This window comes from Malaya genurostris, chromosome 2, assembly GCF_030247185.1.
Source record: "Malaya genurostris strain Urasoe2022 chromosome 2, Malgen_1.1, whole genome shotgun sequence".
Taxonomy (NCBI): domain Eukaryota; kingdom Metazoa; phylum Arthropoda; class Insecta; order Diptera; family Culicidae; genus Malaya; species Malaya genurostris.
In genome coordinates this window covers 249,575,984-249,593,793 of record NC_080571.1, presented here as the reverse complement: position 1 = coordinate 249,593,793, position 17,810 = coordinate 249,575,984, and the positions used below count along the sequence as shown (strand labels likewise).

The following is a 17,810-nucleotide window of genomic DNA, read 5'->3' as shown; positions in this document are numbered from 1 at the left end:
AGCCCTTGTTGTTGAGCAATAAAATAAATAACGCCTAGGCTCCATCAACGTAGGTGGTGCTGAAAGGATCGAAATAATTTTTGCATATCGTTGAGTTTTAAGACACGCTTATATTGACATTAGCGTCTAAACTTTGGCACGATGATAGCATAGCTTTATCGTGACATTTCAATACTGTAAAGATATTCTCAAGTAACGTTGTTACAGAAAAAAAACTCTCAGTCTGTCAAAACATGTAACCGGACGATTGCACTGGTTTTCAATATATTTTTTCTATAAGCATGCTTCGAAAACTGAAGTTGAAATGGGATCCCACGAAATATTGACATCAATTTGAAACGTTCAATTCAGTGCACATGTTATTCATCTACATAAATCATCTGTATAGCTTAACAAATGGATTTTATTTGTGTTAAGATTTGATTTGCATTTTATGAATTGAATATTTGCCCGGGTTGGCGGTTAAATGCACAGAGCGCTACAAGCCAGTTGCCGTATGTTTGAGTCCCGACATGGAAGGATTATTAATATCAAAAGGACCGTAGTACTCTAGCCATGCAATGATTATGTGTCGGCTGGAAAGTCTGTTGAAACAGAAAGGCCAAATTTCACAAAGGGAATTCATTTGATTTGATTTTGTTTCGAGTATAGAGGTTTTAACCTTGAGGTCATTCACCTCTTCGGGCCAGAAAAAAACCTTTTGACCCTATGTGCGGGGTTGGGAATCGAACCCAGGTGGGCTGCGTGAAAGGCATCGACTTACCCATCACGCTATACCCGTCCCAAAGGGAATGTAATGTTAGGGCTTTGCTTGTATTGATTATTTTGTTCTTCAAATCGAAATATGAACCAATTAAATAAAACATTAATTTTTCTCAAATCCTAATAAATTTGATTGTTTCGATGCTAGAGTTTATACGTTTTGAGCCATCAGTTTTTTTTTCAATTTATTGACTTTCATATGCTTTCTTCCTCTCTAGTAACAATTCTGATGATTTTTTAACGCTCATCGCTACTTTAAGTGCTCAATTTGTTAGGTTAGCATACTCTAGTAACAATTCTGATGATTTTTTAACGCTCATCGCTACTTTAAGTTTTACTTTGATTATGTGTGGAGAGTTTGATTGCAAGATGATGTCAATGGGCGATATTGAGGATTGAAGTACGTAGCGGCTGTACAAAGCTAAACATGTGCGGAGATCTTTTTTCTTATAGGTTGTTGTTTTGTTAGTAGCCCAATTTGTAGAACGATTTCGGCGGAATCGACTTCTGTCTTCTGTGTCTGTCTGGCGTACTTTTGTCGCAAATTCTCAATACCGCCTTTTCGATCACCAGTCTTTTCCGATCGTAAAACTATAACGTTGAATTAAACTTTACCTCACTGCCAATATCAACAAAATCGAAAAGACTTCCAGGCTTGATTTAATTAATTATCGAACCAATTGCAGCCAATTGCGACCCTTTGTAAAATTGAGATGGGTTACATTAAAATATATATGCTGTACTAAAAATCAACAAACTGCCGCGCGTCAGTTGTGAATAAGAAGTATCCATCACGACCTGTTCATTGTGGATCACTCTTCGGTACCAGATCGAAAAAAGTGAACCATACCGTGTTACTATCCTATAGCCAGCTGGCGTGATGGCTCCCATCATCATCATCATTAGCTGCGATGCCTGTACTGAGTGTTCTGCCCGCGGGCCGCGCGACTATGTTAGCTCTTGGATCCTGCTTAGTAGAAGTTGTCTTGTATTTCGTCGTGTCGCGCTCATGTTTGATGACGATAGCAAACGGTACAGTACCTGCTGTGGCATTTTTTTTCTTATTTTCGTTTGCAACTGCAATCCAAACTTGCCTCTCGTGACTCTATTTCATCATCCAGTATCATCTACATGTGGCCGTGTATAAGCTTTGTAGCAACTGCCACGATTTCCACTTTTTAACTGGCTAATATTTTCCTGATATATCAAGCTTTGGAGTACGTCGGTGTAGGACGGAGCAATCATTCGAGGGCGAAAGCACGATTTTTTTTGCCTGGAATCAACCTTTCTCCAGGCATTATTTGAAACTTGGCAGCGGCACGTAACTGATTCGTGCGGTTTAATATATATTCGGAAACCATTATTTTTACTTAACTCAGTTTCAACAGGTGTCTAACAATTTATTTATTTGATTGATCAGTTACACGATCCCTCACTTCTTATTTGATTTAAATTTTAATCAATCAATCGAATTCAACAACAAGTCACTAAACATTCTATTCCTAGAAAAACTTGTATTCACTTTTCAAATCAAAATTTCAAACATTATTTCTATATTATTTGTATGCTTTTTAATTGATATATTTATCGTTCAAATTAAACGATCAGTTCACAGTTTCATTAAAAACATGTAGTCCCGGTATTATTCATCGAGCAACTTTTACAATGTAATTGTTACAGTAAATCAAAAATGATTGACAAAGTGCCGTAAGCCACTTACTGAATAACATCGCTATATATTTTTGAACCCATCTCATAGTCTCATTTAACGTTTAAAGTAAACATTAAATTCTTGAGGCGTCTGCAATCAAATTAATTGTCGATATAAAACTTATTGGAAAATTGCAAAAAATCCATCTAAATAATACTTCTAGTAGAGGATAGTCCATATATGACTACATTGGTGGAATAGCAGAGCTTCAGTGTTTTGTTTTGTACAGTTATGAATCACTTCAAGTCGAAACACAACTACAAAGAACAGTTTACTCCAATAAAATATAAATTATTGCACAGCTTTGACATACGCAAATCTATAGATAAAAAAAACATCTGCAATGTTTCTTTTGCAATCAAACTCAATCATCATATATTTCAAGCGTTGTCGTAGTAGACCAACAGTGAATTAGACTGAAGTTTAGACAAATTAGCAAACGGACCACGACGCAAAGAAAGTGCATAACAATCTGTTAACTTTAACTCAAATAACGGTTTGAAATGATAATAACTCAGCCAATTCTCAAGATATGATCGATATTTTGTACCATTCTTCAAGTAAATTTTCAATGATATTAAACGAATAAAATTCTTTTTTTTTCATAAATACGTTTACATCATAGTACTTTAAACCTAAAATATTTCGAATATCATATTAGTATGTCGGTATTCATTAGTTAATCTAAACACTGTTTTTATCAAGCGATTTTCTATTATAAATTACATTAAATGAAAAATTTATGATTGAAGAAATGATACAGAAGTTTCATGTATAGAAAGTCACGACAAGCAAGAATGTCGCGAATTGGAACATTGAATGGTCTACCTAAATAAATTACTGATTATAGATAAGCATTAAAGATGGTTGGATAAGTATTTTTTTCCAAACCCGAATCTCGAAATTAAAAAACTTTTACCCGTACATAATGAAGAAAAAATTAAATCTTTACCCGAACCCGAAAAAAACCGTACTCGTTTAAAATAAAAAAAAAATCTGTACTCGTACCCGACCCGAAACCGACAAATATATCTTTTCCTGTACCTGAACGCGACCAATACCCGTCGGGTTAGGGTTCGGGTCAGATTTCGGTTACAAATATCCTAAACACCACCATTTCTACCAAGCATAGATAAAATTTCAGATTGCAACTTGCGTTTTCGTCTTGTAAGCGAAATTGCTGAATAGCGAAACAAGGTTCTGCTGAGAAATGTATATTATTTATATAAAAAAAATGAGGTTTCTTCTTCTATAAATTGAGATGCGGATGTTTTGTTAGGATTTTATTCATCTAAGATAAAAATAAATCATCGAAAAACATATCGGTTCGTGACTGTTTCTCCTCCAACACAGTTGAAAATCGCCGATTGAGACTATAGAAACTAAGACAATAAAGTGTAGTAAACGATAGTGCACTTTAAAATAAGTAAATTCGTTAAACAAAAGGCTACATCTTTGCCTCCGCGACCAAATTCATTCTGTATGGGAGACTGGGCAAACAGAAAAATTGTCAGCATTTATTTATTTTCAGATGTTAAATTGTCACACACATACACATAATTATGTTCATTTTATAGGATAACCTAGGTTCTCTATGATTGTTAAAAATATTTTTTTGATTACTTTTCGAAACAAGCATGTCATTTTTGATTACTTCTCGAAACAAGCACCACCATGGCACCACCGTATGGTAAAAGAATAAGTGGGAGAAGCAAAATTTCAAATCAAGTCTGCAGCTCTTTCAGCTTAACAATTTTTTTAGCTCACATAAATATGGAAAAGTTTAACCCATTGGGCCGTATGAATAAAATGTAGTAAAGTCTGTTGTTTGTAGTATCTTCTCAAAAACAAAGTCCACAGAGTATAACGCGGTTTGGTATGAATAAAAAACAAATTCGAACATGTAGTTGATGCTACTTCCGAATTTAAGCATTTACTGCATACCGTATTGGCACATTGTCGTAAAACTGAAATGTAGAGTCGCTGCTTGTTTAGAGATGATACTTTCTGCAAGAGCTGTCAAATAGGTAGGAAATTTTTTAATTACTCCACCTTTTCAACGATTTCTCATAAAAACGGACAAATTCATTGAAAAAATTATAGTATAAGTTTAAGAAAAAGTTTTTACTCTGCGGTGGTAGTGTTGATACTAATTCATTGTGCGAAATCTACCGTTTATTCAGAATACAGCATTAAACTTGGTTTGAATCCATTTTTCAAATGCCTGGAAATAAGAAATAAAGTATCCAAAATAAGTAGTACTTGATCGCTATACATTCTAGTACTCGAGAAATCAACATAACACTGGTTTCTGTTTGAAAAAATGTTGATCCGAAAAAACCTAACCTTACCCAATTTCACACAATTCTGAAGATTTTCCTTGTTTAATCGTACCTTACACTAAAAAAAAGTAGTAGTAATCACTTTAAAATCGATTTTCTTCGACTCCGAGTGTACTTTTATTGCTGATATCCTTTTGTACTATTGAATGAACGATAAAAATGTTGCAAATCACTACTTCCGATATGAAAACTTTCGAAAGAATCCTCCTTTTCTTGGTTCCATTTTTCATTGGCAGGTGTCGCTACCGGTAAATCAGCTTTGCGACAATGTGCCAATCGACACAGAGCCGGAAAAGCTGGCATAAGCATGCACATAGCAAGAAACGTATTTACAAACCCGGTGAACGACCGTAACTAGGTTATAACCGGGTATAAATAAACGATATAATAATAAGAAGAAGAAACGTATTTACATCTGTAAAAATGCCTTTTTTTTAATTTCTGTACTTCACTTTATCAGCAAACACACGAGTAGCAACCTCTAGAGCTACCTACCGAAAACTTGTAGTAAATACTACAGTTTGTAGCATGTTTTGACAGGAACGTGATCCACACGTAGCATTTACTACCGAAATTCAAGCATGCTTCATTTTATTCATACGGCCCATTGTCTTTGTGTTCCTTCTTGCCGTTCTCTATAGATAGGTAATAGAATTTCTGAAAACCCCGATTTTCGAACAAAGCCTTCGAGACCCATAGTGTTAGGGTAAAGTGTTATAATATGCCCCCCTTAAGAACACATTGAGATATTTCTAAATGTACTGATATATTTTCTTCGAGAATATATGTATTTCTTTGCAATACGTCTGAGGAACATAATTTTCAATGATTTCGGAAGCAGTGATGAGAATTGATTGATACAAACACATTTTCCAAAACGACCACATTCTCAATTTTTTCGCTTGCTGTTGGCATAATGCCCCAGCAACCGTATAATATGCCTCACAACAAATCAGTGGTATGCCCCACAACAATGATGCAATATGCCCCTTGAAATGTCGGTATAGAAAAAAAGCAGATAAAGAAGATATTCTTTGCATCAGAAATCAATTGCATAATCAATTAATTACAATTGGAAACCAACATTTTTTATCCTCCCAACGCTAATTTTTGTTTTAATAACCGTTATAAATCTTGAAAACAATATTTTAACTCGAAGCATACTGTTGAATCGAAGGTGGGGCATAATGTCCATAGAGTGATTGTTAAGAGAAAATTCGTATAACAAACAAATGGCTTTGTTTCTCTAGATATTTATACTGTAAATAGAGACATTAGCACTGCTGAAAGTTAATTACTAAGTTGCAACCGACCATTAGACGTTTTTTACGATTAAAATGCTTGTTTAGTCGAAGCAAAACCTTACATCGAAAAGCTGTCTAATGATATTTTCAGTTTTTTTCATATTTTCCAGCAAACCACAACTGCCAAACTTGCATACCAGAAAGATCTTACGAAAAGATAACATTAGAGATAAAACTTTTGTTTGGAAAAGTCGTGAATACTTAAAAAAAGGAAGGGGGGCGTTTTGGCCAGTAGGGACGCTTTATAACACTTTCCCCTATATACCAAACTACTCAGCTCGGCAAGATAGGAAAATGCCTGTTAGTGTGTATGTGCGTGCACTTCTCAAAAATTCTGTTACTGCTCGATTTTATCGGAGATGGCTGAACCGATTTCAACAAGCTAAGGCTTGTTTGAAAGTTATCATTGAACCATTTATCAAGTTTGAAGCTCCACTCGTGTTATATTCAATCCACCGACCATTGCCGATCGCCAGCTACAGGCTGAATCTGCCAGAATCGACCATTGCGACCGAAATACGCCACTAACTTAATGATACTACCCTAGTTTTAAGTTAGTCGTTAATCAAGATTAAAAAATACCCTTGGCATCTTAGAGCTTAAGCAGTGTGCCTTTAAATATGTTATTATTGAATAAAAAAAAATGTTCGAAGCTCAAATTACTGTCACTTCTGGTTCCGGTGATATAACAGTTTAGGTGTCGTAACCGACAGAACTGTTTTTTTATATCGCTCAATTTTTTTAGAGATAGCTGAGCCGATTTTAACAAGACTAGCCTCGTTCGAAAGATACTATTGAATTGTGGATCAAATGCCAGCTACTTTCGGTTCTGGAGATTATAATATTATAATTATAAGATTATAATATTATATTATAAGTGTCGTAATCGACAAAACTGTTTTTTATATCGCTCATGTTTCTCCGTCTTCTGACTGAACCGATTTTAACAAGCTTAGTCTCGTTCGAAAGTTACTATTGAATTGTGGATTAAGTTTAAGGATCAAATGGCTGCCTTCTCCGGTTCTGTAGATATATTGGCGTATTGGCGATGGCGTTACGTAACCGACAAAACGTGTTATTTTCTTACAGTTCATTTTTCTCAGAGGTGGCTTTTAAACACACCTAGTCTCGTTTGAAAACTGCTATTGAATTGTAAATCAAGTAAGAAGATCAAATGACTGCTCCTTCTGGTTCCGGAGATATAATGGTATAAGTAAATTCAAGGAAACGATTCACAACTTTCGTCAACTGTTCTTGATAACAAAAAACCATCTACAGTAGAAATTTTACGTTGGTAACTGATAACGATCGATAATGCAGATTATTCATTTGGTCAATTTTACATTTTGCCCCAGTCTCGTCTATTGATTTCAGGCGTTGCAAAGTAAGATCAGCAGCAAACAAAATTTGAATACATATATTTAATATATATTTCTAATAAAACATGTAGCTTGATAATATTAAAAAACAAAATCCCTGAGTACGTGGCAAACGCTGCCATCGAAGTGCGTATACAGGACCTTCCCCCATAAGTTGACGACCATTACATTCGAGAATACATTTCGCCGTACGGAGGGATTCTTTCAGTCGAGAGGAAAATGCGGAAAAGAATCGTGAGGATTTTTTCCTGGTATTCGGAATGCCAAGCAATTGCTACGTATGCGACTGTATAAGGTGATTTCCGCTTTCGCCACATTTTATCGGGGTGGGAGGAATCCTTGACAAACGCTGGCAAGCTATGTAAATCAGCTAACAACATGTCAATTCTGTGAACAACCTGCTCAATATGGTATGCCCTGCATGAAAGCTCAGAAAAAGTCATCTTCATTATACATAGGAAACTAGTGAACCCAGTACTTCTGATCAAACAAATTGAAACTATCTTACATTGTAGTTCGAAAAAAATTCCCAAACGTCCCCGTGGTACAAGTAAGTTAGTTTCCACATGCAGGAAACTTTATCAAACAAAGCACGGCACTTGTACACAGTCGCCCAGGTTCTAGTTCCAGTCTTGCCATTGTGGCCTTATATCGCATGTAGGCATTTACGGGCTGAGGCCAGTAGGTCGCGTATAACCACGTGGCTCGCTCTGCATATTACATTTCCCTCCATGCTCTCTCGCAAGTGTGCAAAATGACTCTCGCTGTGGCCGGGTGACCAAGAAAGTTTTGATATTTTCAGTTACAAGTTTGACTACATCACATAAAATCCAAAAAAGCTACCGCTTGTTTGGCAGCCTTGCTGCGCCGATTTTATGTCTCTCTCATCTTTCGTTACGTTACTAGGTAACAAGAGCAGAAAAAATGGTGCGTCTATAGAAACCGACTTACCTTCACAAAAATAACACTCACTTCATTTTTATCGCGACAATCCCTATGTTTTTATGCACTAATCGCATTTAAATTAAATTATCTAGACATTGTCAGGATAGATTTTTGACCCATGCTTTTGAAGCCGAGGTGTTCAATGAACAAGTTGAAAGACGACTTTCCCGACCGCTAATGTCAATGAATCAGTTTGAAATTTTCACAGAATAACTTAAACTAATTTTCTAAGAGATTGTCAGTTGGGTTTTTTTTTTATATTCGTCACCGTTTCTGAGAAAATCAGATTTAAAGCATTAAAATAGCCCTCTAAAACGCCCTAAAATACACTGGCCTCAGCCCTTACAGGAACATTTGAAATTTAGTTGGTTATATTTGTCGCAATTCTATAGATTGGAGAAGTGTGTAGTAATGAACATGTGAAAGTTTTCATCATATAACATGGAAACAGATTAGTGAACAAATCTTGTACAACTTGAAAAAAAAACTTCTTACGCCAACGCTTTGCTGTGTCTAAATTTCGATAACGAAGCTCCCTCGCATGATGCATTACCGGTTAGAAACGATCGAAACTGCCTAAGAACACAATAAACATAACATTCCTGGCCTACTTGTTACTCTTCGAACAACTGTAGTGGAAGCCGCCACTAATTGCGATCTTGATTGATGATTTGGTCGCAGTGTAAAACAGCGAAAGGCTAGAAAAGATACCGCACTACACGGCTCTCTGATTGATTGTTTGTGGCGTGCCAGGAATCGTGCTCCCACAAGGGACTCATCACTGCATATTGCATTTGACCGTGATTGCTTTTCATCGGTGGAAACTTCGGACTCGGTCCGTACGTCGGCCCTCTGGAAGAGCCACGAAAGCTAATCCGTACAGGGGGAGTTGATTAAAATTATCATAACTAATGCCCCTGAGCTGGGCGGTACTCAGATAGGGAAAATCAACCGCAAATATTCGTGGGTTACTTTTCACAAGAGCTTCCCTTCGAGAATGTCTCAACAGTACGTGAGGATTTGATTGGAATACCTGATCTCTAACGGAGCATTTGTCGAATTAATTACATCACGATTGTTTTTAGTGTTTTCGTTCAGATGTGAAAATTTCCATTCAGTGTTGGAAACTACTCCTCATTAGTTGTATCCATAATGCTGCTGTCTGAAAACAATTCCGAAATATCTACTAACAAATCACACGTAAATGTAAATTTGTATTTCTTATTTCCGAAAGACAGTGAAAGGATAGATGATCCCACGAAGTTCGATCGCCAATGTCATGCGATTTTTTTGTTTATTGCCTGTCTGCCTGTTCTCCGTTGTGTTCATTGATTTTTCGGTAGCGGTCCACACCGACTGTCTCAAATATATGTAGTTCCCCATTGGTGGCTAGCTCTCTGCTTTACCAGCTACTGTTTTTTTAGAAGCTCCTATAACCTGATGGTACTACTATAACGCCGATAATGACGAAGGGGATTTAAATCTTCGCAGCTACCTCTCTATAATTATTAATAATTCGTTTATCTTATTAATAGCGAAATTTATAATAGCGCTCATCAGCGGTAGCAAAAGCTGTGTGATGCTTCGCTGTCTCGCCACGAAATAGCTTGAATCGGAAATTAAATAATTTCAGACCAGTGGTAATATGTGTTTATCTTGGAGGCGTGCGACCTTTTAAGGTGAAATTTTCAATGGAATACTGGGCCTTCATGGATTTGGAAGAAATCATCAATTAGTTGCTTCGTGATTGCAGGTTAGCACACGTGTTTCGTTCACTGTCTTCCTAATGGATGCTGGGAAAATCGACCCTCAAAGAGTATATTTCGAAAAATAATTCAAATTTTACAATTGATATATTTTGCGAAGTCTATGACATACCTGGTAAACTTGATGAAATTTTAATGTTTGTTAGTTTTTTTTTCTACCGCTTATTTCCAACACAAGTCACCTCTTTCGTCACGCTCATTTTCACCCAGCAACAAGAATAGTGCTTGTGTTCGTCGTCTATTTAGAACCATTATTTAGACACAGTGTACAATGAATCCATTGAACGAGAATTGCTCATAATAAACATGCTAAATATCACTGATTTTATAGTCTCATAGGGACACAGCCACGGGATGCCGCAGTCTGTATCGCTTTCTAGCGATAACAATCGGCACACCCATTTATCCAAACACAACCCGTGGTAGCGAGTATACCCTTCCGAAAAAGAACACCAGAGCTCATACGTACATCGGCGAACGGCAGCAGGAGCGTGAAAATTGAATGTGTCTCATCTGAAGCGGTGGCCCCTCTGTAAATATTCACCTGTCAACCCATGTTATAGTATGTAAATCCTCTAAATAAAAATTATGACGAGGAACGAACGTGATGCGCCAGTCTCGGTCGGATTGTGAGCCACTCCCATCAAATAATCTGCCCGACCGTCTCAGGACGTCCAAAGTGACAATAGTGCTCTTATTCAAATTTCGTCCGCGCGCGAAGTGGCAGTCACTTCTTTGTCAACCGGCTATAACAGGATTTTAGCAAGTGATTAATATAAAACACCATTATATTTGATCTTTGGTGGCCTCTTATCTGCTTTTTTTTAAGATTTATTGTGAATAATAAACCAACTATTTTTTAACTGCTATATAAAAATGTACCTATAAATGCTGTTGCAATGCTCGGGAAAGTGAGCTTTTTGATTTGAACGATTCCATCATAATTAGGCTCACTAGTTACTAAGGAAGTGTTAAATTATGGTACATCATGGTACTTTGCAAATCAAACTCATTGCAATATCGAAAAAAAAGAATACTGTTGTCATTAAAATAAACATTACTTCCTTTACGATCTTTGCAGGTGCTCAACAACTTCTGTCGCAAGTTGTTAACTCCCCGCTATTGAGCACGGTACAATCGGCGACGGTTCCAGCGAAGACGACGGCCGCGACGCTCCTGAATACTGTGTCACCCACATCCAGTGCAGCTAAGTGTCTGAACAGCTCGGGTTCTCCTCACCTCAGCGGGTCACTGCGGAAAGCGACCGGTGACAGCACCTCCGGTACCAGTAATAGTAACCCCAGTATGTTACTATTGCAAACTCAGGTGAGTCTTTGCAGGATTAATTGTTTCACTGCTGATCAGTTTTGCACCTAATATTTTTGCAATTACCGGATCATTTAATCGGGTTTGATTTCCTTCTTTTTATTCTCGTAATTTACTGAGAGTGTGAATTGTGTGTGTTTAGAAAAGATGCTTCAAAAATTCAACAGTTAATTTGAACAATCACCAATTTCAAAGATTAAAAATTGAATATAGAAACATTAACAATGATGTATGTTTTCCGGTGAAAATTTACATTGTTAAAATATTAAAAAAATGAAAATTCTTCCGAAAAGTGCAACGGAACAAAGAGTTGTTAACATGTCGTATGAACGATACGAAAGAGCGAAGAATAAAGAATCAAAGTAGAATTATACAGGCTTAAGGGTGCTATGATCACTTTCCTCACCGCAGAACACCAATTTGCCTTGCACTGTGTCTCACAGACTACTGTCTTTCGTTTTCGCTAGCCCAATGTTTGTCTACTGGGAGGAACCCTAACGAATTAGCCAAGCTCAAGTCCTTGTTCGTCCTTTTCCGTATTGACAAGTTGCCAAATCAAACCAAAACAGGAAAATTGTGCTCTTTTAGGTAAAGCACCAGCCGTTTTTTCAGGCACTCCAGCACATCGATTTTCTGGTTAAGGCCATCGTCCAAGTACCATGCGCGCGAGTGGTTTTGGGAAATTTTCAATGAAAAATTTGAAAAATTGGTCAAAACCAAAAAAAAGACCTGCGAAAAACTTTTATCTATCAGCAGGATGAAAATGGCTGGAAAATTCGGTGGATTTTCCTAGTGTTATCAAAAATAGCTCTGAAAAATGAGTGTTTTTGTGATCTTTCACAATTATTACACACATTCAAACTGAAGCGGATTTTCTTCAGCTCAATGCAAAATTGATCTTATTCTGTGGAAAACTTAGAATACTTTACAAAAATATCATTATTCCGTTTATAAAGAGAATAAGTATTGTTGTGAAATAACTTGTATTTCATTTAGTAAGGGAGAGTGTTCGGTTATCGGCACCCTTTTCTTTTAAGCATATAACTCCTGACTAAGTGCACATTATGCGGGCAAACATACATCAATGGGAAAGTAAAGTCTCTAGCTAACAACTGAATAAGAAACTAAGTTTATTCAATCGATTGATAAAACTATCAATTTAGTAAATTGATAAATTTTCGTCATTTCAAAAAAGGTGTTCGGTTACAGGACCCCAAGAAATTTCGCTAAAACTGGAAAAATATAAGTATAAACTGCAATTATTCAAGGCAAAAACGGAATTTATTCTTGAACACGGACGTTTTGGACAAAAGTATTCATTGCCGGATGGTGACTTCGCCTTGGCTAATGATTTGGATGGTGGCGCCCTTAGTGTTGATTTGGCCGGTCTTCCACCGGCTTCGCGGGATTGAATGCGTTGCGGGAGTCGAATTTATTGGCTAAGCAACGTTTAATGACATTAATCAGTGCATTGAAGTTTATTTTCCTTGACTTGGACGATTTGTTTGAAGTCGCCATGGCTAACACAACCAGAGAACCAAAGTTTTTACTTATATGACGGATGCATTGAAGTCGTCAAGTTGTCCACGTGTTGCATATCACCAGAGATGCCAGGTACTACAATTAGTTTAGCTAGCTAAAACGAAAAGGTTGCGCCAATTTTCAAAAGTCTGTAATCTCTGACATAATGTCTGCAAACAATCGAAGTTTCAAAAGTCTGTAAAAAGTCTTTAAACGAAAAAAGATTTACATTTTCACTAAAAAAATTGATAATTTACAGACTTGGCATCTCTGCATTTGCAGATTTGGCATCTCTACATATCACTGACAATGCTTCGTGATTTGTCGAACAAAATGGGGTGCCGGTAACCGAAATCGGTAGACATTTTGAAAATTTCGAAAAAAATCTTCGGTATTCAATCACGAAATATATCGATTTCATCGACTCAACTTTTTGATTAAGGTTTTTAAATTTATGATAGTATAAAAAAAAGTCATAAAAAACTTTTGTTTTGATTTCCACGCAATTTAAATTTATTTTGAGCGCATCAAAAAGTACAAGCATCTGTTTGCTTTGGTATTCGACGTAGAAAGAACGTGCTGCTATTACACACACATGACATTTGTCGGAATGACGCTATCTGTTGGGGTGCCAGCAACCGAACACTGCCGGCTACCCCTACTTCCAAATCATCAAAATACAACGAAATCGGTTATATGAAATTCGTAGATTTTCCATGAAGAGAGTGGAAAGCTTTTCCAAAAATGTGTTAGAGTCTAACACTTTTGAAAAATCATTTATTATTTTCTTTGTATTTTCTCATAGTAAAACATTTCAAGAATCTTCTGTGAAATTTTCAAGCCTATCGGAGAAAAACTCGGCAAGTTATGGTTTTGAAAGTCCGTGTCCATCGTCATTCAAAAACTACTGAACAAAGTTTTTTCGAATTTTGCACACACTTTCTACATATAAAAAACCAGACCCCAACGTTTTCCTTTCCCTTGTTTGTTACTTTGGGAAGGTTTTACAGCTACAAAATGGCGAATTTTTTCGTGAAAAATCGTAGTTTTCACTTTGAACAACCACCAAATATTTTAAAAATTAAAAAAAAAATCAAACAGAAACGTTGGGGTCTAGAAAAACTTCTACTCTAACTATGCTGCTTTGATTTGTTGACTTCTGATCAGTCTGCGCTGAGATACAGTGGACACCGCAAATCATGATTTTTAAGAAGCGTTCTCAAAAATACCACTTCACCGACTTATTTCTCAATATTTTTCCACGAAAAAATTACAAAATGTTGTTCGAATGATGCTTTTTATCATGCAAAAAATTTGAATTTATTTTGTTGCACGATAACTCTGAAAAAAAATTCTCAAAAATGATGATATTTTTCATCATTTAGACCCTACCCCCTACCCCCCCTAATGATCCCATTCGCGATGTAAATATCACCTTTTTCTTCTCTTTGTAATGGGCTCCGACCTTTAAATCCATGAAACAAATATCGCTCACCCATATAACAAATATAACCCGTATAACAATTCTGACCAGAAATCAGTTTGAAGTATGTCTTGACATCGGTTTCATCGTCCTTTACTACACAATCCAACTTCGACAGCATTTTTATGTACAGCTTCCGAGATCGTACTCTGGTCGACTGGTTTTGCTTATCGTTACGATTTGGAGTCACTATCTTCTTCTAAACCGACAGTCCAGCTTGTTTTTTAGTTCGATCCACAATTGTAGATGACACTTCTAGATCTTTTGTGGCATCTCGAATGGAAAAGTTTGGGTTTAAATAGCTGTTCACTCGTTACGACATTTTTGTTATGGCCAGCTTTGAATTTCCTTCCGATCCAGTATTCTTAACTATCGACAAATAAACACTTCTATTGTATTGATGACAGTTTATTTTGCCACATTTGACAATATCTTCAACTCAGCGTGTGAATAGTTTGGATTTTCGCCATATGCGAGCAAAATTTTGACGCGTAACTTCGGAAATCCGCCTAAAGAAATGCATACTAAAAACAAATTCATGCCGAATGTCTTAGAAATGCATAAACGTCAAGATCTGGTGTAGTATCAAAAAAATTATATTTGAAAAAAAATTCGATTTCGGAAATCGTCCAAAAGTCAACTTTGGGACTTTATGACCGCGTAACTAAGGGAACCCGCGTAGAAAAAAAAACAAAACCAAAGAAAATAATTTTGTATGCCAAATTTCTTAGAAATGCATAAAACTGGTTTTTGATACAAATTCATTCAGATTGATTCGTATGATTCACAAAAGCGTGCTTCAATGCTTACGTCGCATATTCGGTAACATTCCCGGCCTCATTCTGAGAAAATTGTGTGGATGGAAAAAGTGCGTTTTAGGTTACGTAACTTTTACTTCACATATGCCTTGAAAACTTATCAAATAACTCAATAGTAGCAACTAATATTTTGTTCGAAATCGGTTTCATCATCTCTGGGGAAAATTGGCGTGAACAAAAAACTGCGTTTTGTCGGTTACGCCATTTATACGATTTTATCACCCGAATCGAAAATGTTCGCTATGACCTTTCCAAACTTGATCGATGAGTTCATAGTAGTTCTTAAATAAGTCCTAGTTTGTCGACATTTGTTAAGCCATCTCCAAGAAAGTTGAGCGAATACTAATGGCGGATTGTTGGTTATGTCACTTCTTCGACCAAATATCCGAAGTCGAATATGACACTCATTCTTCCTCCGAAAGTGACCAATGACCAAACAGTCGCTTTCAAGCGCTCCTGAGATTTTCAAAATATCCAAGAAAATTAGGATGCGGACAATCAATGCGGTTTGTCGGTTACGCCACTTCTACGATTATATCTCCGGAACCCTTAGTGTCCGGAACTCCTATTTGATTTTCGAACTTGACCGATGACCCAATAGTAGCATTCAAAATAATAATGCGGCTTGTTAGTTCACCCTTATGTCAGCCATTTGAGCTTCGAGAAAATTTAGTTTGTAGAAAATAAGTGCGGTTTGTCGGTTACGTCACTTATAATATTATATTTTTGATCTTCGAAGTTGATCAATAAATCAAGTTCAATAACTGATTTTTAGTCATAAGAACCTGTAACGGGATCCAGCTTGAAATCGTAATGAATTGTTTACCAAATATCGGACGATTTAATAGGGTGCAATTTCATTTGGAGTCAGATTGGCGGAAAACTGTCCGTTAAACAGAACATGTATAGTGGTCTTTACGGACACTTCAAGCGGATCATTGCAAACATTGAAAGTTCCAACACCTAGTTGACATACGATATGAGAAAAGAATTAGTTCATTATCTACCTTTCATATCTTGATCATTAGTCCCATCGGCTTTCCGTGCTATGAGCTCGCCAAGAACTGAGGGGGTCCATAGACAACGATTTATCCTAGCCGCCATGCAAAACTACTTCATTAGGACTACTTCATCCAAAAACATGCTTACCCGTTGAATATTCATCGGATGCATAAAACACAACAGACATCAATGAAGTTTTATCATTCGCGATCTGTCTGTCACAATGGATAATCAATTTCAGCGCAGTAAATAAACGTACACTAAGAGAGCATCTCTTAAAAACTAATAAAATCGCTATTTTCACAGGCGCATGAATTCTCGTGACTAGGAAATTTATCTTCTGCATCACCGTAAACGTCAATCATCGTTGATCGAGGAGTTCCAACTCTACGTCTAGGTGGGACCAGGAGAATTATATAGCGAGAAAAGGTTCCAATATGACGCTTGTGTTCGCAGTTAACCGAAGCCTCTTTTAAATTACCATACCATTTATCATTTGCGAAGAATTTAGAAACATTTGACAGCTGTTGACCAATAATATATTTATTATTGGTTTACCAAGTGAAAAAAACAGACAGAAAACTTTTTTCTCTGGTAATTATTAACCACCAACGAAATCAAAAAGTGCAAGCTTACATTATTATCTGAAATAAAATCAAACAAAAATAATCCTTAGAACTAACAACCTCACAACTCAGTTGTCGTTTGAGTGTTACGAACCTCTTTTAATTTTGCTAGCACGTTATGTAAAATCAATGCATTTCGTGTTTTACCTGACTGAAAACCAATTCCTCCAGTGCTCATCCACTGGGTTCCTCCTTCAATCGAAAGCACAATTCATGCTCCCACACCTTTTCGGGCCCGGCAGCGACAATCATTGTAAGGCGGAAATCGATCTTCTTCGATTAACAAATTTACCCGCAATCGCATAGTCATTCTCGCTATGCAGACCAAAGAAACTTTCGCCGCGCAAACGTGATCGTAAGCGGAAGAAGAAGAGATGGCAGATTTTGAACCCACCTTGACTCTACTGGTGTGTGTCGTTTGACGCCAAACACGTTGGTTTCTGGTAGAAGGTAACAAATTAGACCACCACTGGAAAAAAAAGATTATTTCGCACATTGCATCCATTTTCCATGCTTGACATGGCATCTGCACGCAATAGAGTGATATCAGTAGAAAAAAAAAGGTTCCAAATTTTTTGATGGAATCGTCAGTTGTATAACGAACTATGATGAAATAGAAGATCATCTTTTTCTGTCACAAAAAGATCAAGCTAAGTCGTGTGGGTTTAAATTAGCAATTTGTTGATTTGTCGCTTCTTCCATTCTCATATTTTAAGGCTTGCCACCATTCCCCGAATGAGCCTTATTTGAATAAACCGCTACTTCCCGTTCACTTCGAAGATGTCCAAGCTTTCTCACGACCAAAAACCAATTCGAACTAGTTCA

General features: G+C 36.7%; 1 protein-coding gene across 1 annotated transcript in view; it reads left to right on the top strand.

Moving 5' to 3' along the window:
- LOC131429314 (nuclear receptor subfamily 4 group A member 2) overlaps positions 1-17,810 on the top strand; it is a 312,103-nt gene that overhangs the window by 278,129 nt on the left and 16,164 nt on the right. Inside the window, exon 2 of the mRNA XM_058593378.1 lies at positions 11,291-11,535. Coding sequence (XP_058449361.1) covers positions 11,291-11,535 — 245 coding nt within the window. The remainder of the gene's footprint in view (positions 1-11,290; positions 11,536-17,810) is intronic.